Source organism: Eriocheir sinensis, chromosome 51, assembly GCF_024679095.1.
Source record: "Eriocheir sinensis breed Jianghai 21 chromosome 51, ASM2467909v1, whole genome shotgun sequence".
In the NCBI taxonomy this organism is placed as follows: Eukaryota; Metazoa; Arthropoda; class Malacostraca; order Decapoda; family Varunidae; genus Eriocheir; species Eriocheir sinensis.
In genome coordinates, this window is record NC_066559.1 from 8,945,815 (window position 1) to 8,968,336 (window position 22,522).

The 22,522-nt window shown below is 45.2% G+C and overlaps 1 protein-coding gene across 2 annotated transcripts in view; it reads left to right on the plus strand.

Moving 5' to 3' along the window:
- LOC126982636 (4-aminobutyrate aminotransferase, mitochondrial-like) overlaps positions 1-22,522 on the plus strand; it is a 64,195-nt gene that overhangs the window by 29,848 nt on the left and 11,825 nt on the right. For both annotated transcript variants that reach the window (XM_050834846.1, XM_050834845.1), the window contains exons 2-7: positions 12,167-12,309; positions 12,706-12,873; positions 14,213-14,293; positions 19,950-20,148; positions 20,966-21,138; positions 22,106-22,243. In XM_050834846.1, coding sequence (XP_050690803.1) covers positions 12,167-12,309; positions 12,706-12,873; positions 14,213-14,293; positions 19,950-20,148; positions 20,966-21,138; positions 22,106-22,243 — 902 coding nt within the window. The remainder of the gene's footprint in view (positions 1-12,166; positions 12,310-12,705; positions 12,874-14,212; positions 14,294-19,949; positions 20,149-20,965; positions 21,139-22,105; positions 22,244-22,522) is intronic.

Below are 22,522 nucleotides of genomic sequence, written 5' to 3' on the forward strand. Positions count from 1 at the left end.
AGACGGAGAAGGAATGGAGGAAGAAGGGGAATGGAAAGAAACAAAGAGAAAGGGAGAGGAGAGAGGGAGTTAGAGGAGGGAATGAGAGAAAATATGGAGAATGAATGGAGGAGGAAGAAAGAGAGAAGGAAGAAAAGGAAAGGGAAGGAAGGAAGAAGGGAGATATAGAGAGAGGAGAGGAAGGAAGTGAAAATGAGAGGAGGGAGAGGAAAAAAATAAGTTAAGGAGAAAGAAGGGAGATACTGAGGGAGGAAAGGGAGGGAGAGAAAACGAGAGAAAAGTAAAGGAAGAAAAATTGCATAGGAAGAAGAATTAAGGATGAACGAAGGAAGAAGAGGAAACTGGGGATAAAGAGGAGGAAGAAGGGAACGCCGAGAAAGGAGGAGGGAGGAGGAGGAGAAATAAGGGAGGATATAGGTAGAGAGTGAGGGAGAGAAAGAACAAGGAAGGGAGGGAAGGAGGAAGGAAGAAATGGAGGGAAAAAACAGAGGAACGAGAGAGAGAGAGAGAGAGAGAGAGAGAGAGAGAGAGAGAGAGAGAGAGAGAGAGAGAGAGAGAGAGAGAGAGAGAGAGAGAGAGAGAGAGAGAGAGAGAGAGAGAGAGAGAGAGAGAGAGAGAGAGAGAGAGAGAGATGGAAGCACGCGAGGGAAATAATTCGATTGATGGGGAGGAAAGTTTGGGAAGAGAGGGAGGGAAGAAGGGAGAGAAAGAGGGAGGGAAGGAGAAAAGGAGAGAAGGAAGGAGACGAAAGAAAGGAAAGGAGAGGAGTCGAAGGAAAGAAAGGAAAAAAATAAAATAGAGAAAATGGAAGGAAAGGAAAAAAAGAAAAAAAAGGAAAAATGGAAGGAAGGAGAAACGGAGAAGAAAAAAGAAGAAAAGAAAAAAAAGAAAATAATGAAAAAATGAAGGAAAGAAGGAAAAAGGAAAGAAGAGAGAGAGAGAGAGAGAGAGAGAGAGAGAGAGAGAGAGAGAGAGAGAGAGAGAGAGAGAGAGAGAGAGAGAGAGAGAGAGAGAGAGAGAGAGAGAGAGTAAACAAAAGCATCTCGTCTTTTTATATTTTTTTCTTCCTCTCTTAGAACAATATACACACACACACACACACACACACACACACACACACACACACACACACACACACACACACACACACACACACACACACACACACACACACACAGGGCAGTCACTCGTTCTCTCTCTAAAAAAAAAAAATAACGTAAATATATAAATAAATAAATAAAATCGATGAGTGTTCACGTCTGTCTGTCTGTCTCCCCTTTATTCTATGTCTTTTTATATGTCTGTTTATGCATGTGTAATTATGTATGTATATGTATGTAACCACCTCTGTCTGGCTGTCTTCATGTATGTGTCTACCTTTCTCTGCTGCATGTATGTATGTCTGTGTATGTATATATGTATGTATGTATGTGTTTACCTCCTCTCTGTCTGTGTATCTGTGTGTATGTATGTCTTTATGTATGTACAATGTGTCCTCCTATCTCTGTTTGCCTTCCTGTGTGTGTGTCTGTCTGTGTCTGTCTGGGCGGTTCGGCAACACGTCTTTAAATGCAGCCGGAGGACAGGGCGGACCTAGGCAGGGAGGGAGGGGTGGAGTGCGAGGTGGAGTTTGGGTGGAGAGGTGAGGTGGAATGGGGTGGAATACCTTGGCATGGGCGGGACAGGGATAGAATGGAGTGAAGATGAGTTAGGTGGAGTGTTGTGGAATGGGCTGGAGTGAACTGAGGCTTAATGGAGTGTTAAGGAGTGGAGTGGATGGTAGTGGGGTGGGGTTAGGCAAAGTGGGGTGGAGTAAGATGGAGTTAAATGGAGTGAGTCTTAATGGAGTGGAGTGAAGTGAAGTGGTGTGGAATGAAGAGGAGCGGGGTGGAAGTAGGTGGAGTTAGTCTTGGTGGAGTGGAGTGGAGTGCATTTGTATGGAAAGGAGTGAAGCGAAGTGGAGTGGGATGGTGTGGAGTGGTACCGAGTAAAGTGGAGAGGAACTGAGTGGAATAGGGTGGAGTGGAGTGACGTAGAGTGGATTGGAGAGCGTTTACATAGAGTGGAGTGGAGTGGAGTGGAAGGGAAGGAAGATAGAGTGGAGTGGAGTGAAGTGGAAGGGAAGGAAGATAGAGTGGAGTGGAGTGAAGTGGAAGGGAAGGAAGATAGAGTGGAGTGGAGTGGAGTGGAAGGGAAGGAAGACCAGTGAAGGTAACGATGCCAATTTAACATCCTTTTTCCTCTCTTTACTATCTGTCTGTCTGTCTGTCTGTCTGTCTGTCTGTCTCACCTGATGCTTGTTCCTGCCTAGACACGGGGGGAGGGGGGAGGGGGGGGGGCAGGTAAGGTTAGGTAAGGTGAGGGCTGGTTAGGTAAGGTGAGGGCATGGGAAGGGAGGAAGGGAAGGGAAAGTGAGGATGGGGTAGGAAAGGGAAGGAGAAGAGAGGGGAAGGGGAGGCGAAGGGCGGGCTGATCTCTCTCTCTCTGTTTACTTTCATTTTTTCGCCTCCTTCAGTTTATCTTTTTATCTCTTTCTATTCCACATTTATTATCCTCCCTCTTTTCCTCTTATTTCATTTATTCTTCTCTTCTTTCCTTTAGTTTCTCTTTTTCTTTATCTCTCACTTTCTCTATTCCATTTCTCTCCTACTCTCTTCGTTTCCTTTCCTTCTCCTTTTCTCTCATTCACTCCCTCTTTCCTTTCCCTTCCCTCTCCCTCCCTTTCCTCTCCGTTCCAAATCTCTCTTCGTACCCTATTCGTTCTCTCTCCTTCTCTCTCTCACTCTCACTCATCTCTTCGAACTCTCTCCATTCCCTCTCTTTCTTCCCCTTTTCCTTGTCACCTCTCCACTCCCTCCCCTATTCTTTCTGCCTTCATTTCTTTCTCTTTTTTTTCCCTCCCTTCCTTCTCCCCGTCATTGTATTCCCTATTCTTCCCCCCTTCGTTACCTTCTCTCTCTCTCCTTTCTCTTAACCTATTCTCTATGCTTCTTCTGCCTTCTCTATTCCTTGTTTCTTCCCCATCGCTTTTTTCCCTCCCTTCCTTCGCCTTTTTTTCCCCTAAGCTTTCATCCTTCTTTCCCTTCTCTCTTTCTTTCCCCTTTCTTTCCCTTTTCTTTCTTTTCCCTTCCCTTCCTTCCTCTCCCTCTCATCTGCCTTCATAATTTCTCCCTCCCTACTCTTTCCATTCTCTCTCTCTTCTTCCTCTCCCTTGTCTCTCTCCTCAAGGCAAGACTCTGCAAACTTCATCGATCGAGACTCCTCCTACGTTTTCGCGACACACAAAGCAACACAAACCAAGACGAGGCGAGGCGATCGAAACCCAAGCGAACAAAAGAGAATCTGTTACCGTCTACGACCCCGAATTTAGTCCTCCTCCTCCTCCTCCTTCCTCTTCCTCCTCTCCTTCTTCTTATTATTATTATTGTTTTGCTTTTTTTTCTTCTTCTTCATTGTCTTAGGGTAGGGGGGGCCAATGGAAAGGAATGAAATGGCAGAGAAGCGAAGAGAAGGATAGGGAAAGAAGGGAAGGACAGGTGAGGCGAAGGAATGGGGAGGTGAAGGGAGGGGAAGGAAAGAACGAGGAAGGAAGGTGAGGAATGGAAATGGAATAGAGGGGAGGGGAAAGGAAGATAAGGAATGGAAATTGAATAGGAGAAAGAAAGGGGAGAGAAATTAAAGAGATTGGAGAAGTGAAGCCGGGAGGAAAGAGTGAGGAAGGAGAGAAAAGCAATACGGAGAGGGAAAGAGAGAAGAAGAGGAGGGGATGAGATGGAAGGATGAGGAAGAAGAGGAGGGGATGAGAAAAAAGGTTAAGGAAGAAGAGGAGGGGATGAGAAGAAAGGTTAAGGAAGAAGAGGAGGGGATGAGAAGGAAGGATGAGGAAGAAGAGGAGGGGATGAGAAGGAAGGATAAGGAAGAAGAGGAGGGGATGAGAAGGAAGGATGAGGAAGAAGAGGAGGGGATGAGAAGAAAGGTTAAGGAAGAAGAGGAGGGGATGAGAAGGAAGGATGAGGAAGAAGAGGAGGGGATGAGAAGGAAGGATAAGGAAGAAGAGGAGGAAAGAAGACAAGTCGATGGCCAACATTTTCTGCTTGATTTGTTTAATCTTCTTCCTCTTCTTCCTCCTCTTCTTCTTCTTCCTCCTACTCCTCCACTTCCTCCTCCTCCCTTTCCTCTTTTTTTCTCTTAATCCTCCTCCTCCTCCTCCTCCTCTGACTTTTGCATGGCCTTCCTTAATCAGATCTTCCTTCTCACTAAATATTTCATGTGACCTCCTCCTCCTCCTCCTCCCCCTCCTCCTCTTCCTCCTCCTCCTCTTCTCCTGACAATAATCGTATCAAAAAAGCTCCCCATCAGTCAATCAACTTGTGTGTGTGTGTGTGTGTGTGTGTGTGTGTGTGTGTGTGTGTGTGTGTGTGTGTGTACCTGTGTCGGCCATATTGATTACGCGAGCCAGGTACAGTACTGTGCTTCCCCTTGTGGCCACGCCCAAAATCACACCTGCACCCCCCCCCTCCCCCTTCCCCACTCCCCTCTCCCCTCCCCATGACCCCTCTCCTCTCCCCTTGCCATCTTCCACCCCTCTCCCTCCCTCTCCTATTCCCCCTTCCCTTCACCTTATCACCCCCTTCCCCTCTCCCTTCTTTAATCCCTTTCCCCCTTCCTCGCTTTTTTTTTTTTTTTTTTTTTTTTTAACCATTCCACCAGTACGTCTCCACATCACCACCACCACCACTACCACCTTCATAGCAATTCCACTCACCTCCAATTATCTCCACTTTCCACTGTCCTTCCACCCCTCCATCCACCTCTCCTCCACATCATCTCCATTCACCTATCCACTGTCCTTCCACCCCAGGTCCACCTTTCCTCCACTTCTAGACAAACTCTTTCGTCTCTGCCTTTCAACATCTACCTTTCCTTCCTTTTTTTTTTTTTTTTTTTTTTACAATGCTCAATGGTACAATTCCAGTTTTTCCAATCACTCAAACTATCGTCCTATAGCTTTACTTTCTTGTCATCCTAAGGTTTTTGAATCAACCTTTACTTTAACCAGAAAATTCAAAAGCATCTATCAACTGCTGACTTATCTGATCGCCAGTATGGGCTCCGCAAGGAACCCATACTGCATCTCTCTTCTATCTTCTATTGATACTTTCATGCTGACTGCTCTTCTGAACTTGCTAACTGCATGCTCCCCCCCCCTCCCCCCTCCCGCGGTCCCGCTCCACACGGCTTTCTACTCTTGGTCATCCCTATTCTATCCATATCCCTCATGCAAAAGTTAACCAGCATCTTCATTCTTTCATCCCTCCCGCTGATAAACTCTGCAACAGCCTTCCTTTGTCTGTATTACCTCCTGCCTAAGACTTGAACTCTTTCCATCAGCTCAAGGGCAAAAAACAATAACAGCAACAAAAAAGCCGATAAACGCTGCTCCGGCAAAAGAAAACAACAACAACGAGTGGCCAAAAGAGAGGTCAATTGGTACTCTCCTCGTGAAAGAGTTCAAGTCGTAGGCAGGAGGATGTACAGACCTCCAAACCCCTTATGCAAAAGTTAACCAGCATCTTCACTCTTTCATCCCTCACGCTGGTAAACTCTGGAACAATCTTCCTTCATCTGTATTTCCTCCTGCCTACGACTTGAACTCTTTCAAGAGGAGGGTATCAGGACATCTCTCCTTCCGAAATTGATCTTTCTTGAGCTGCCTCCTTTGTTGTAAAAAAAAAAAAAAAAGACGAGGGAAATCTGCTCCACCTGGTTATGTAAAAGAAAGATATAGTAAAAGAAGGAAGCAAGAGAGGGGTGGTTATAGAGAGATGGGGACGTGACGGTATGGGGAACTGAAGAAAATATAGGTTGTGGGAATAGTATACAGAAAGCGAATTGTGGAGAGTTCAAAACGGAGACGATACTGAACCTGAAAAAGAAAGGTATATAGTAAAAGCAGGAAGCAAGAGAGGGTGGTTATAGAGAGAAGGGGACGTGACGGTATGGGGAACTGAAGAAAATATAGGTTGTGGGAATAGTATACAGAAAGAGCGAATTGTGGAGAGTTCAAAACGGAGACGATATTAAACCTGAAAAAGAAAGATATATAGTAAAAGCAGGAAGCAAGAGAGTGGTGGTTAGAGAAGGGGACGTGACGGTATGGGGAACTGAAGAAAAGATAGGTTGTGGGAAGAGTATACAGAAAGAGCGAATCGTGGAGAGTTCAAAACGGAGGCGATATTAAACCTGAAAAAAAGAAATATATCGTAAAAGTGGGAAGCAACTGGTTATATTTGGTGCGTGTCATCCACCAACAGAACCGGAGGAATGTGCTGGTTCCGAGACCGTAAACGAAAATTCAAAGCAAGCAAAATTACAGGACTAGCAGGGAGTTGGAACAAAAATGGTGAGAAAATGTTCATGCACTATTTCATTCTGCTACCATTTCCTTATTCTATGTGTTGTAGTTTGTTTACTGTGATTAATTTATGCTCTTGGAGTGCAGCAATGTCTCGTCAGATCAGTGGTAGGCTCCGTCCCACTGTGGCGGCAGAATGACAGGAGCGGCGGCAGGATAATGATAAAGGAGAAAAGGGAAAGAGAAGGAAAAGGAGGAGGAGGAGGAGGAGGAGGAGAAGGAGGAATAGTGAAAAGAGAGATAAATAACCAACCTCACGTACAACAGGCACCAAAACACGACATTATGACCTCTATCTCACACACACACACACACACACACGCACACACACACACGCACACACACACACACACCTGTCATATCCCGCCTCGCCAAGTCAGTCAGGTAACAAGACAGGTAGGTAGGTAGGTAGTCGCACCACCTGCCCCGCCGCCGAGTCACGCGCTGAACAGGCAAGCATAAACGCCCGGAACTCAGCAACGATCGGGCACGCGGCTTTAGAGGGGGAGGAAGAGGAGGAGGGGGAGGAGGCGGTGCATATATGGAGAAGGGAAATAGGAAGAGGAAGAGGAGAGATTTAAACAGTGTAGGGGAGAAGATAAAAGGAGGAGAGTTATATTTGAGGTCGATGAGGATAAGTATGACGAGAGAGTTAAACTAAAAAGAAGAGGAAGAGTTAGAGCATGAGAAGAGAAATTTATACTGAGAAAGAAGAAGAGAGATTCATACGAGGAAGAGAAGATGAAGAAGGAGAGTTTTATTCGAGGAGGAGGAGGAAGAGGAAGAGGAGAGATTTATACAATGAAGAGGAATGGAGGAAAGGTTAATACAGAGAAGAAGAGGAGGAGGAGGAGAACAAGAACAGGAAGAAATGAACAAAAAGAACAAGAATAAGAAAAGGAAGGAAAGTAGGGTGATGATGGTGATGATGAAATAGGAAAAGGAAAGAGCAGGGGGATGAGGAAAAAGAAGAGGAGGAGGAGGAGAAGGAGGAGAAAGAGAACAAGAACAGAAAGATCATGAACAAAAATAACAAGAAAAAGGAAAATAGAGGGATAGCAGGGTAATGATGGTGATGATACAGGATGAAAGGAAAGGGAAAATGGAGGAGGAGAAGGAAGAGGAAGAGGAGGAGGAGGAGGAGGACGAGGAGGAAGAGGAGGAGGAGGAGGAGGAGGAGAATGGCTGTGCTATAAATATGCAAATGACATGCAAACCCGAACGAGGGGTGAACAGTAATCCATAACCATGCGTAGAACAGACACCAGAACAGGATACTACAACCCAACCTTACCTGTACTATAACCTTACGATGCCTTACCCTTACGATACCTTACCCTTACGATACCTTAACATTACGATACCTTTAATTCTCATCCTACTTTCCTTCTTGTCCTTCTAGTTTTAACCTAACCTTACCTATACTATAACCTTACGATGCCTTACCCTTACGATACCTTACCCTTACGATACCTTAACATTACGATACCTTTAATTCTCATCCTACTTTCCTTCTTTTCCTTCTAGTTTTAACCTAACCTTACCACAACCTAACCTTACCATAACCTTACCCATGCTACAACCTTACGATACCTTAGCCTTACGATACCTTAACATTACGATACCTTCAATTCTCATCCTATTTTCCTTCTTTTCCTTCTAGTTCTAACCTAACCCTACGATAACCTTTCCCATACTGTAACCTTACGATACTATGACCTTACGATACCTTAACCTTACGATACCTTTACTCTTTATCCTACTTTCCTTCTTTTCCTTCTAGTTCTAACCTAACCCTACGATAACCTTTCCCATACTGTAACCTTACGATACCTTAACCTTACGATACCTTAACTTTACGATACCTTTACTCTTCATCCTACTTTCCTTCTTTTCCTTCTATTTCTAACCTAACCCTACGATAACCTTTCCCATACTGTAACCTTACGATACTATGACCTTACGATACCTTAACCTTGCGATTCCTAAACCTTACGATACCTTACCCTTACGATACCTTTACTCTTCATCCTACTTTCCTTCTTTTCCTTCCAGTTCTAACCTAACCTTACGATAACCTTTCCCATACTATAACCTTACGATACTATGACCTTACGATACCTTAACCTTGCGATTCCTAAACCTTACGATACCTTACCCTTACAATACCTTTACTCTTTATCCTACTTTCCTTCTTTTCCTTCCAGTTCTAACCTAACCTTACGATAACCTTTCCCATACTGTAACCTTACGAAACCTTCTCTCGCATCAATCATTTCTAGAGGCAAAAGAAGAGGATAAACGAGTCCCCATTCTCTTCTCCCTTCATATCTCCCTTCCTCTTCCTCCTCCTCTCCCTTCTTTATCTTTTCCTCCTCTTTTTTCTCTCCCTTTCTTCTCTCCTCTTCCTTTTCTCTTTCATTTCTTCAGTTTCCTCCTATTTCTCCCTTACCTTTCTCTCCCTTCTCTTACTTTTCTCTACATTTATTCTCTTCATACTTTTCCCTAGTTTCCTCTCTCCCAGAAACTTCGTCAGACTACCACCAGGGGCATAAAACTACCCATCATGGAAATGCCTCCCACAAATCTTACGACGGTCTTGTTAAATGTATGCGCTTGGGGGAGATAAGTTTAATATTGTATGACCCTGTTACCGTAAGATGTGATAACAATACAGATATTATAACCTTACGTAGAACAGATGTGAGAACGCGATGCTATAACGTGACTGGTACGAAAATTGAGAAAGGAAAGAGAGAGAATGCTCGGTAAATATACATACACACACAGACAGATAGATAGATGGAAACATATAGAAAAATAGATAAATAGGTAGATACAGCTGATAGAAAGTGATAAAACCGATATCATAACTTTACGATACCTTAATTTGAACTTACGTTACTATATATAACCTTAAAATAATATAACCTTACGTAGATCAAACTCCAGAATACAATATTTTAACCCAATCTTTTTTTTTTACACGAAGCAGAAAGAAACTCGCGTAGGAAAGCATATTAATTAACACACACACACACACACACACACACACACACACACACACACACACACACACACACACACACACACACACACACACACACACACACACACACTATAAGCATTTTTTTTTGGTCTCCTTTAAAAAAATCTGAAAATATATACATAAAAAGAAAACAAAATCGACATAAAAATGCAAAATAAAAATCAGTGTACAAGATAGCAGAGAGAGAGAGAGAGAGAGAGAGAGAGAGAGAGAGAGAGAGAGAGAGAGAGAGAGAGAGAGAGAGAGAGAGAGAGAGAGAGAGAGATATTTAACACTCACCCATGACCCTGCTGATTGGACCGGACCCCCAAACAGTCCATAAAAATAGTCCTTCGTGTGGCACTTTGTAAATGAAACTGTGAACCTGAAAAAAAGAAAAGAAAAAAAAAAGATTAAGAAAAGTAAAAAAATAAAAATAAAGAACAGCATCCCAACACCCCTTTAAAGATGGCACTTACGATACCTTAACGATACTATAGCCTTACGATACCTTAACGATACTATAGCCTTACGATACCTTAACGATACAATAGCCTTACGATACCTTAACGATACTATAGCCTTACGATACCTTAACGATACTATAGCCTTACGATACCTTAACGATAATATAGCCTTACGATACCTTAACGATACTATAGCCTTACGATACCTTAACGATACTATACCTTACGATACCTTAACGATACTATAGCCTTACGATACCTTTACTCCTCATCCTACTTTCCTTCTTGTTCTTCTTTAGGTTATTGTTATTCGTATTGTTCTTCTCTTTCTCGTATTAACTCCTCCCCTTCTCCTCCTCCTCTTCTCCGTATGAACCTCACCCCTCGTTCCTCCTCCTCCTCCTCTTCTCTGCCCACTCTTCCTCTTCTTTAAACAAAACTCCTCCTTTATCTCCTCCTCTTACGATACTATGGTCGATGTTCTTAGACGTTTCCTCCTCCCACATCAATCATCTCTAAAGGCAAAAGAAGGAAATCCTGGGCTTGGGAAAATATAAGGTTTCATTGCGAGAAATTATACGGTTTCATTCCAAGGCTCATCATACGCACATCAGCATTCTTCTTCTTCACCATTCTTTTTATTCTCTTTTATATTATTAAGCAAATTGTGGGGTTGGAAAAATGCATCCATCCTCATCTTCTTCTTACTAGGCATTATCATCATCATCATCATTATCTTTATTATTGTTCATCTTCCCCCTGACACGGATTTTAGATGGAAAACGAAAAGTAGAAAGGAAGAATGAAAGAAGAAAAAAGAAAGGAGGAATGAAAGAACAAGAAAGATGGAAGGAAGGTAGTAAGAAAAAGAAAGAAAACGTAAAAAAAGAAAAAGAGAAAAGGAAAGAAAGGAAGAAAAGAAAAAGAAAAAGGAAGGAAGGAAAGAAAAAGGAAGGAAGGATAGAAAAAAAGAAAATGGAAAAGGAAGAAAGATGAAGAAAAATTAAGACGTGGAAGACTGATGAGATAGCTTTTTATATTTTTTTCTTCAACACACACACACACACACACACACACACACACACACACACACACACACACACACACACACACACACACTGTACAACCCCACCCCCCTCCCCACACACATGTTATATCTCTCCATCATAAGCATCATGGATTCTTTAATAACGAGGTGAAAGAAAAAAAAATGTGCAGCACGAAGTTTTATATTTTTTCTAACGAGTCTCAGGCAACTAATTACCTTGTCACTCTGAAGGTCGGAATTTTAAGTGGGACTCGAAGGCAGTAAAAAAGAAATAGTTTATGTGTTAGAAGATTAAGGTCATGCGTCTGAAACTTTAGTAATATTAATAGGAGAATTCCTCCCTATCTATTTTTCTACTTATTTGCTTCCATCTTTTTCGACCTACCTCTATCCCTCTCTCTCTCTCTCTCTTCCTCATCTTTTTTGACCTATCTGTCTCTCTCTCCCTTATCTTTTTTTACCTATCTTTCTCTCTCTCCCTCTCTTATCTTTTTTGACCTATCTTTCTCTCTCTCCCTCCCTTATCTTTTTTGACCCACTTCTCTCTCTCCCTCCCTTATCTTTTTTTACCTACCCCTCTCTCTCCCTCCCTTATCTTTTTTGACCTACCTCTCTCTCTCTACCTCCCTTACTTTTTTCATCCCTACCTACTCACCTGTTAAGCTACTTACACGCCTATCTACTTACCTAGCTAATCTACCTACTTATATTCTCCTCCCTCCTCTTCCTACCTACCTACCTCACTAGTGCTCTTCCTCTTTATCTACTTACTTATTTATCTACCCACCTACCTACTAACCTTCCTTTCTACTTCCATATACACTATTTAAACCTAACCCCCTCAATCCCTCCCTCCCCTTTCTTCTTCCCCTTTCCTCCCCTCTCTTCCCCCTTCTCCATTTCACCCCATATCCCTCTTCTCTCCATCTCCACCTCAGCCCCTCTTCTTTCTCCCTTTCACCCCCATTTCTTCACCTCACACCTATCCTCTCCCTTCTTCCCCCTTCCCCCCACACCCTCATCTCCTTCCTTCCACTTTTTCTACCTCATTTCCATCCATCTCCTTCCCCCCTTTTTCCACTTACCCACCTTTCCCTCCTTCTTAACTCCTCATCCTCACTCTCCTCTCCCTCCATCCTCCATCTACTTCACCCCTTCCAACTTTCTCCCCCGCCCCCCTCTCACCACACACCTCTCCCTTCCCCCAGGCGGTGTGAGGGGCCAGCAGACAGCACCCCGTGAGTCCTCAGCGCCCCTGATCCCCAACGAGCCCACCGCGCCCAAGGTCCTCACCTCCGACATCCCGGGGCCCGCCTCTGCCCAACACCTGAAGGAGCTCACGGCGATATCGGTGAGGGCAGGTGTGGGGTTAGGTGTTGCTTTTGTTGTTGTTGTTTCGTTTGTCTTTCGTTTTTATCCTGTCTAATTTTTTTTTTCGTTTTTTGTTACTTTTTTTTCTTTTTTCATCTGTACTTCCTTCTCTCCATCATGTCTCACTATCTCCCTCCTTTTCTCCTTCCTATCCTCCCTCACACACTTTCCTAACATAACCTAATCAAATCTAACCAAACCTAACCTAACCTAACCAACCCCTTCTCTCTCCTAACCTTCCCATCATATCTCTCACCCTCTCCCTCCTTTTCTCCTACCTATCCTCCCTCACACACTTTCCTAACCTAATCTAACCAAACCTAACCTAACCTAACCTAACCTAACCTAACCAACCCCTTCTCTCTCGACCCCGCAGGAGACAGGCGCCGTCCAGCTCTTCGTCGACTATGAGCGCTCGCTGGGCAACTACCTCGTAGACGCCGACGGCAACACCCTCCTCGATGTGTTCACGCAGATCTCCTCCCTCCCGCTAGGCTACAACCACCCCGACCTCATCCGCTTACTCAACGATCCGAGCAATGTGGTGAGTGACGTAGTGGTGGTGGTGGGAGTGAAGGTAGTGGTTTTAGTGATGGTTGTAGTTGTAACCTAACTTAATCTAATCTAATCATACCTAACCTAACCTGACCTAACCAAACCTAGCCTAACGGAACCTAACTTAACCTAACATAACCTGACCAAATCTATCCTAACCTAATCTGACCTAACCTAACCAAACCTAACCTAACATAACCTGACCAAATCTAACCAAACCTAACCTAACGGAACCTAACTTAATCTAACGTAACCTGACCAAACCTATCCTAACCTAATCTGACCTAACCTAACCTAACGTAACCTAACTTAACCTAGCGTAACCTGACCAAACCTGACCTAACCTAACCAAACCTAACCTAACGTAACCTAACTTAACGTAACCTGACCAAACCTAACCTAACCTAACCTAACGGAACCTAACTTAATCTAACGTAACCTGACCAAACCTAACCTAATCTGACCTAACCTAACCAAACCTAACCTAACGGAACCTAACTTAACCTGACCAAACCTAACCTAACCTGACCTGACCTAACCTAACCTAACGGAACCTAACTTAACCTAACGTAACCTGACCAAACCTAACCTAACCTGACCTGACCTAACCTAACCAAACCTAACCTAACGGAACCTAACTTAATCTAACGGAACCTTACCAAACCTAACCTAATCTAACCTGACCTGGCTGTAGTAGTAGAAGTTAGTAGTAGTTGTATAGTTATGTAGTTATAGTTGTGGTGGTGGTGATGGTGGTGGTGTTAGAAGGGAACAAACAAGAAATTAGGAAGAAAAAGAAGGAACAGGAGGAGGACGGAAGGAGCGGAAAAGAGGAATTAATTAAGACAGGAAGGAGTAAAAAAAAAGAGAAATTCAGAATGAAGGAAGCAAGAAAGGGAAAGAAGAGAGGAAGAAGCAAAAAAAAAAGGGGGAACTAAGAAGAAAGGAAAGGAGGGAGAAGGAAGGAGTGATAAAGAAAAGGAATTAAGGATGAAGGAAGGAAGGAAAGAAGGGAGGAAGGGAAAGGAGGGAGGGAGCAAAGAACGAAGAAAAATATGAGAGATGAAATGATGAAAGGAAGAGAGAAATAACAGGGTAGAGTGAGGAAGAGAGAAAGGGAGAGAATGAGAAAAAAAGGAAGGAAGAAAGGAGGAAAGAGAGAATGAGGTTGAGATAGATAAATGGATAGATAGAGAAAAATAAGTGTGTGTGTGTGTGTGTGTGTGTGTGTGTGTGTGTGTGTGTGTGTGTGTGTGTGTGTGTGTGTAGATTCCTTTCCCCACACAATCTTTCCGTGTTTTAAGTGCTTTTTTTATTTATATTTTCAGAAAGTGTTTATCAACCGTCCCGCCCTCGGCTCCTTCCCTTCCCCCGCCTGGCCTGAGCAGCTCCAATCCTCCCTCATGAAGGTAAGCTCCCCCTTCCCTCCCCCCCTCCCTCAGGTATCTTCACGGCCTCCTTCACCCCCTCCTACAGATAAGATTTTTTTTTCACTTTTCTGTCATCCATTTCTTCTGCGTTAGCTTTTCAGTCTTTCTATCTCCTCCTTCATCTCTTCCTTTATCCCCTCTTCTTCCCTCCCTTTCTTCAAGCGTGTCCCTCCATCTCTTCCTTCATCCCCTCCTCCAGGCAATATCTTTCCTTCCTTCCCTTCATATACATAAGCCTCTCCTTCCCTCCTCCCCTCTCTTCCTCCAAGTGCATATATCCTCTCGTCTCTCCATCCCTTCCTTCCCCCCCTCCTCCAGTTGACCTTCCCCTTCCCTTCATCCCTCTTTACTCCATGTGACCTTCCCCTTCCCTTCATTTCTATTTCCTCCTGGTGACCTTCCCCTTCCCTTCATATCTCTTTCCTGCAGTTGACCTTCCCTTCTATTCATCCCTCGTTCAGACAAGCTTTCCCTGCCCTCTGTCCTTTCTTTCCTTCCCCAGATAAGATTGCCCTTCCCCCTTCCCTTTGCTCTTTCCTTCGTCCCCTTCTTCAGGTATATTCTTCTTCGTCTTTTTTTCTCCCTCCCATGTCTCCTCTAGTGTTATTATTTTCATTCACTTCTTCCTTACGTTGTATTTACACTCATTTTCGAGTACCCAAAGTCCCCCCATTCACAAACATATATACATAGCTATCCCTTATCTAACGTTATCTGACCCTCTACTACTACTACTCCTACTACTACTACTACTACTACAACTACTATGATAATAATAACAACGACAAGAGCGGGCCGAGCAGGTGTTGTTTTGGCTCCTCTGAGATTACAATGTCGCGGTTGATCGATGCTCCTCACACGCCAAGCACAGTTACGAAAGATCTCTCTCTCAGAAATATGTAAGGTTTTTATGCGGAATTAGTACACACACACACACACACACACACACACACACACACACACACACACACACACACACACACACACACACACACACACACACGTCCCTGCACGCTACTCTCATAAAGAAACGAGTGTAAAAAAAAGTCAAACCAAGGAAACTACCAGAAATGAATGATAATTTTTTGTTGTGTTTTTAGTTAAAGGAAAAAGACCCAAGACTGAACACACACACGCACGCACACACAAAAAAAAGACCCAACACGCCACATTCCGATAAAGAGAACAGAAAGAAAGAAAACAACATAAAAGAAAAACATCAAAACAAACTGATAGGAAAAAAATGGAGGAAAAAGCGAAAAAAAAAGAAGGAATTAAGAAGAAAAGACGGAAGGAAAGGAAAGGAGGGAAGAGGAGGAAGCGAAGAAAAAAAAGGAGATATGAAAATTTAATGATGAAAAATAATACAAAACTAAACTAAACTAAAAATCTAAATAATATATGGCGTAAGTGTGTGTGTGTTGGGGGAGGAGGGAAGGGGGGATACAGATGTGCAGATTTAGGCAGGTGTAGATCAGGTAGGTGTGCAGGATAAACAGCAGGTGTACAGCACATGCCTCTCCTCCCCTCTCTCCTTCCTTCCTTCTTTAACCTGATTCGTGATTTATTTTGCGGACGATTTATTTTTCTCCTCTTCCTCCTACCATATTAACTCCTGTTCTGCGATTTTTTTCTTCTTTCTTATTATTTCTGGTTCTCGCGCCTTTCTGTATCAAGTCGTTCTCTCTTAAGGGGCTATTACACTGGGCAAATTTTCCGTGGATCTTTAGCCAAACCACGATTTCCGCTAGCGTGGTTCCTATTTGTTTCTTGTTATTGCTGCTGCTGATGATGGTGAGTAATACCGCCGTCCTTCGGTGAAATCTACCGTAGCTTTGGAAGATTGTGGACACGTCAGAAAACCACGGAAATATGAGCACCACGCCAGGGGAAATCGTGGTTTGACTGAAAATTTGCCAAGTGTAATAGCTCCTTCATACGCTACCATTGCATTGAAACTGAAACGTCGCGCGGAGTCAAGAGCTCGTTTCAATGCCTCCTGGAGCTTTTGCATTCTTATCCTAACTCAGAGAAGCATGTTTCAGACGGCACCGAAGAGATCTAATTGTCTAAACTGAAACGTTGCTTAAAATTTAGTGGGTAGGCGGTGGCTGAGTGGTGAGCGTGCTGGGCTCACATTCTCCACGCCATGGACAACGTCGGTTCAAATCCCCACGCTACCACCTGGGATTTTTCAGTCACCGCCGAGTGGCCTAAGACTACCCACATGCTGTCCAGAAGACCACCCATCAACCCGGACTCTAGAAGAAACCGTCCAGTGAATCAAGAATGAGTTCCGGGGGGCAGCATGAGCCAAGCATAACTGGCGCCACTATAAATAAATTGCCTGCGCCATGACGGACTTGCGCCGACCACCATGCCCTTGAAGAAAGCCTACCGGGGCTACAGGCGGAGATGTAAAATAATAATAATAATAATAATGTTTCTTTGCTTCTTAAACTTCTAATTCCGTTAACTGAACCTCACAATGTTTTGGACGGTGCCGAAGGGATCTAACTAACTAATTCTCTAAACTGAAACGTTGCTTAAAACTTAGTGGATATAACGTTTCTTTGCCTCCTAAACTTCTCATTCCTTCAACTGAACCTTACAATGTTTTAGACGTCGCCGAAGAGATCTAAGTAATTGTCTCAACTAAAACGTTCCTTAAAACATAGTGCACATAACGTTGATTTGCCTCCTAAACTTCTCATTCCTTCAACTGGACCTTACATTGTTTCACTGATTCGAAGTTCACATGTTTTTGGGAACGCCGAAGAGCTCCCTACAACCACGTGTCTACAAACTGAAACAAGGCATGCGCGGGACGTTTCTTCCCCTAACCTAACCTAACATGTTCCAGGTCGCGCCAAAGATACTCAACCACTTGTCTGAACTCAATCGTTACGCACAGGAGTTGGGATGATGTGCCTATACCTAATGGACCTGACATTATCAAGGTCCGCCGAAGATATTCAACCACTTGTCTGAACTCAGTCACGCACAGGAGTTGGGATGACGTGCCTATACCTTATGGACCTGACATTATCAAGGTCCGCCGAAGATATTCAACCACTTGTCTGAACTCAGTCACGCACAGGAGTTGGGACCTGACATTATCCTCAACCACTTGTCTGAACTCAATCGTCACACACAGGAGTTGGGATGATGTGCCTATACCTAATGGACCTGACATTATCAAGGTCCGCCAAAGATACTCAACCACTTGTCTGAACTCAATCGTCACACACAGGAGTTGGGATGACGTGCCTATACCTAATGGACCTGACATTATCAAGGTCCGCCGAAGATATTCAACCACCTCTCTGAACTCAATCGTTACGCACAGGAGTTGGGATAGCGTTCCTGTACCCAATGGACTTGACATCTGTAACCCAACCTAACATGTTCCAGGTCGCGCCGAAGATACTCAACCACTTGTCTGAACTCAATCGTCACGCACAGGAGTTGGGATGGCGTTCCTGTACCCAATGGACCTGATATCTGTAACCTAACCTAACATTATCCAGGTCGCGCCGAATATATTCAACCACTTGTCTGAACTCAATCGTCACGCACAGGAGTTGGGATGGCGTTCCTTTACCCAGTGAACCCGACATCTGTAACCTAACCTAACCTAACCAAACCTAACCTAACCTAACCTAACCTAACATGTTTCAGGTCGAGCAGAAGAAACTCAACCACTTGTCTAAACTGAATCGTCACGCTCAGGAGTTGAGATGGCGTTCCTTTACCCAATGAATCCGACATCTTTAACCTAACCCAACCTAACCCAACCCAACCTAACCTAACTTAACCAAACCTAACATGTTTCAAGTCGAGCAGAAGAGACTCAACCACTTGTCTAAACTGAATCGTCACGTACCGGAGTTGAGATGACGGTCTTTATACCTCTTCGACCTCGCATACCCTAACTAAACCTAACCTAACCTAACCTAACATTACCGAGGTCACACCGAATATACTCAACCACTTGTCTGAACTCAATCGTCACGCACAGGAGTTGAGGTGACGTTCCTGCAGTATACCTCATAGACCCGACATCCGTAACCTACATTCCTATAGAGGGAACAGAAAGCAGGAAAAGTATATCAAAACAAACCGCTAGGAAAAGGTGATCAGATATGTATAGTGTTTATAGATGTGTGTGTGTGGAGGGGGAAGGGGGATGGTACAGGTGTGCAAATAAGGAAATTAGGCAGGTGTGCAGAAAACAACAGGTGTACAGCGCATGGCTCTCTCCCCCCCCCCCCCTCCTTCTCCATTCTTCTTTCTCTTGATTCACGATTTATTTTGAGGGCGGTTTATTTTCTCTCTTCCTCCACCTCCTCCTCCCATCACATTAACTTCTGCTATGACTGTTATTTCTTTGCATTATTTCTGGTTTTCGTCTTCCTCTCCTAAGCCATTCTCTCACACACTACCTATGCAACGAAAGTGAAAAACCGCGTGGAGGAGCTGAGAGCACGTTTCAATGCCCTCTGGACCTCGCATTCTGATCCCAAATAACGTGTTTCAGGAGACGCCGAGCAGCTCTAACCGCGTGTCTGAAATGGAGTGACACGTAAAGATATCGACAGCCTGTTTCTTTGCTTCCTCGACCTTAAGTTTCTTCCCCTAGACCTCACATTCTTTTCCTATTCTAATTTAACAAACTTCAAAGGGCGCATAAAATAGCTACTCAAGACCACGTACTTAAACTGAAACGTCTCATAAAGGAGTTTAGATAACGTTTCTTTGCTTCCTCGACCTTAAGTTTCTTCCCCTAGGCCTCACATTCTTTTCCTATTCCAATTCAACAAACTTCAAAGGGCGCATAAAGTAGCTACTCAGACCACGTTCCTAAACTGAAACGTCTCATAAAGGAGTTTAGATAACGTTTCTTTGCTTCCTCGACCTTAAGTTCCTTCCCCTAGACTTCACATTCTTTTCCTATTCTAATTTAACAAACTTCAAAGGGCGCATAAAATAGCTACTCAGACCACGTACCTAAACTGAAACGTCTCATAAAGGAGTTTAGATAACGTTTCTTTGCTTCCTCGACCTTAAGTTTCTTCCCCTAGACCTCACATTCTTTTCCTATTCTAATTTAACAAACTTCAAAGGGCGGATAAAGTAGCTACTCAGACCACGTTCCTAAACTGAAACGTTTCATAAAGGAGTTGAGATAACGTTTCTTTGCTTCCTGAATCTTACTATCTCATCCACGATAAAATGTTTCAAACGCCCACCAAGAGCTCTAGCGACGAGTCTAAACTGAAATGCCAGATAAAGAAATACGATGTTTCTTCGACCTCTGTAAAATGAATCGTCTCGTAAAGATGTGCAGATGACGTTCCTTACCTCCTCAACCTTACATGCCTAATCTAACATGCTCCAAGGGGCGGTGAATTAAGGGATCCAACCACACGTCTAAACTGAAGTGATGCGAGGAGAGGAGTTGAGATGACGTTCCTTACCTCCTCAACCTTACATGCCTAATCTAACATGCTCCAAGGGGCGGTGAATTAAGGGATCCAACCACACGTCTAAACTGAAGTGTTGCGAGAAGAGGAGTTGAGATGACGTCCTTTTGCTTCCTCACTCTCGCCTAACTTAACCTAACGTGTCCCAGATCGCGCCGAAGGGACTGAGCCACCTGTGCACGATGTCCTGCGGGTCCTGCAGCAACGAGAACGCCTTCAAGGCCCTCTACATCCGGTACCGCACCAACCAGCGCGGCGGCTCGACAGACTTCACGCCGGAGGAGATGGACTCGTGCATGGTGAACCAGGACCCGGGCTGTCCCCCCCTCTCCCTGCTGTCCTTCAGAGGTGAGGCCTGGGGGGAAGGGTGGCGAGGGGTGGTTGAGGGTGATGTGGCCGAGGGAAGTGAAAAGGATGGAAGGCAGGGAATGGGTATACGGATAGTAGGAAAGGGAGGGGAGGCTGTGGGATGCAAAGAGAGAAGATTGGGTGTGGCCGGGAAGGGAAAGGGATGGAGGGGAAGGGAAGGACGATTAGGTCAGGGGAAGGAAAGGGTAGGGTGTGGAGAGGAAAAAGAGGAGGACTAGGTCTGGGGAAGTTAAAGAAGGGAATGGTGTGGGGGAGAGGAGGAGAGGGCGGTTACGTGAGAGATGAGGAGGGAAGGGATGGGAATGGTGTGATGATAACGGGAGGGGAGAAGAGGGAGGTTAGGTCATAGGGGGGGAGGGAAGGGAGGGAATGGTGTGATGAGGGGAGGGGAGAAGAGGGCGGTTAGGTCAAAAGAGGGGAGGGAAGGGTGTGATGAGGGGAGGGGAGAAGAGGGAGGTTAGGTTAGAAGAGGGGAGGGAAGGGTGTGATGAGGGGAGGGGAGAAGAGGGAGGTTAGGTTAGAAGAGGGGAGGGAAGGGTGTGATGAGGGGAGGGGAGAAGAGGGCGGTTAGGTCAGAAGAGGGGAGGGAAGGGTGTGATGAGGGGAGGAGAGGGAATGGTATGATGATAAGGGGAGGGGAGAAGAGGGAGGTCGGGTCAAGGGAAGTCATGGTGTGTGAAAGTCCTGAAATGTTTAAGAATATGACCCTTCCTTTCCCCTTACGACCCTTCCTTTCCCCTTAAGACCCTTCCCCTCCTCCTTATGACCCTTCCCTCTCCTCTTTCCCTCTCCTCAGGCGCCTTCCATGGGCGGACGATGGCGTGCCTGGCCACCACCCACTCCAAGCCTATCCACAAGCTCGACATCCCCTCACTGGATTGGCCCATCGCCCACTTCCCCATTTACAAGTACCCGCTGGAGGAGCACGTAAGGGAGAACCAGGAGGAGGACCGCCGCTGCCTGGAGGAGGTGAGGCTCTAGGGGGGGGGGTCGGGGAGTGGCTGGGGAGGAACATGGAGGTAGGAAGAGAGAAAAGGTATGGGGAGGAAAGGTTAAGTTTGGGATGGGAGGGAGAGGGAAAGGGGAGGGAAGGGAGGCTGATGGTATGAATGAGGGGAGAAAGGGTTGGGTTTGGGGATGGGAGAGAGAAGGAAAGGGGAGAGAAGGGAGGCAAGAGGACGAGTAAGGGGAGAAAAGGTTGGGTTTGGGGATGGGAGAGAGAGGGAAAGGGGAGGAAAGGAATTGGAGGCAAGGGAACGGGTGAAGACTGAAGGATGGGTGAGGGGAGAAGAGAACGAGTGAGGGGAGAAAAGGTTGGGTTTGGGAATGGGAGAGAGAGGGAAAGGGGAGGGAAGGAAATGGAGGCAAGGGAACGGGTGAAGACTGAAGGGTGGGTGAGGGGAGAGAAGATTGAGGGAAGTTAAGTCAGGTCCTTCATTCACCCTGGTCTGATCACACGCTGGTCTCGTGACGCGTGGCTGGTCATTGTTAGCTATATAGTGTCCTTCCTCCTTGAATGAATTTGTTTTTAGAGTTCAAGTGATGGAGCTTTGGGTATGGTTCGTGTATGTCGGAGGGGAGGGTGGTGGGGGTGGGGATCAGTGTGTAGGGGGGATCGTGTGTGTGTGTGTGTGTGTGTGTGTGTGTGTGTGTCTTGTTATTCATATTTTCATTCTATATATTTTCCCTGTATGTGTTTCTTTATGTCTGTCTGTGTGTCTGCCTGTCTGTCTGTGTCTGTATCTGTATTTCTGTCAGTCTGTATTTTTCACATCAACAGTTAGGTATCTGATTTTTATACGTTTTAACCTACGCAACACATGTGCCAATCCATAATACTCGCCATAATGATACATAATCACCCCTTTAATAATACTAAATAACGACAATCTTGCTAATGCTCACTAATACTCAACACCTGCACACGTATCTTCAGGTGGAGGATCTGATCCACAAGTTCAACAAGAGCGGCAAGCCAGTGGCGGGCATCGTGGTGGAGCCCATCCAGTCCGAGGGCGGCGACAACCACGCCTCCAACGAGTTCTTCCAAGAGCTGCAGCAGATCGGCAAGAGGGTGGGTGACGGGGGGAAGGGGGAGGGGAGGGGGGAGTAGATTTGGAAGAGGGTGAGTGACGGGGGGAAGGGGGAGGGGAGGGGGGAGTAGATTTGGAAGAGGGTGAGTGACGGGGGGAAGGGGGAGGGGAGGGGGGAGTAGATTTGGAAGAGGGTGGGTGGTGAGTATGGTAGGGGCAAGAGGTAGAACAGCAGAAGGGTGGATGGGTGATTGTGGGAAGGGGGAGGGGAGGGGGGAGTAGATCTGGAAGAGGGTGGGTGGTGGTAGGGGCAAGAGGTA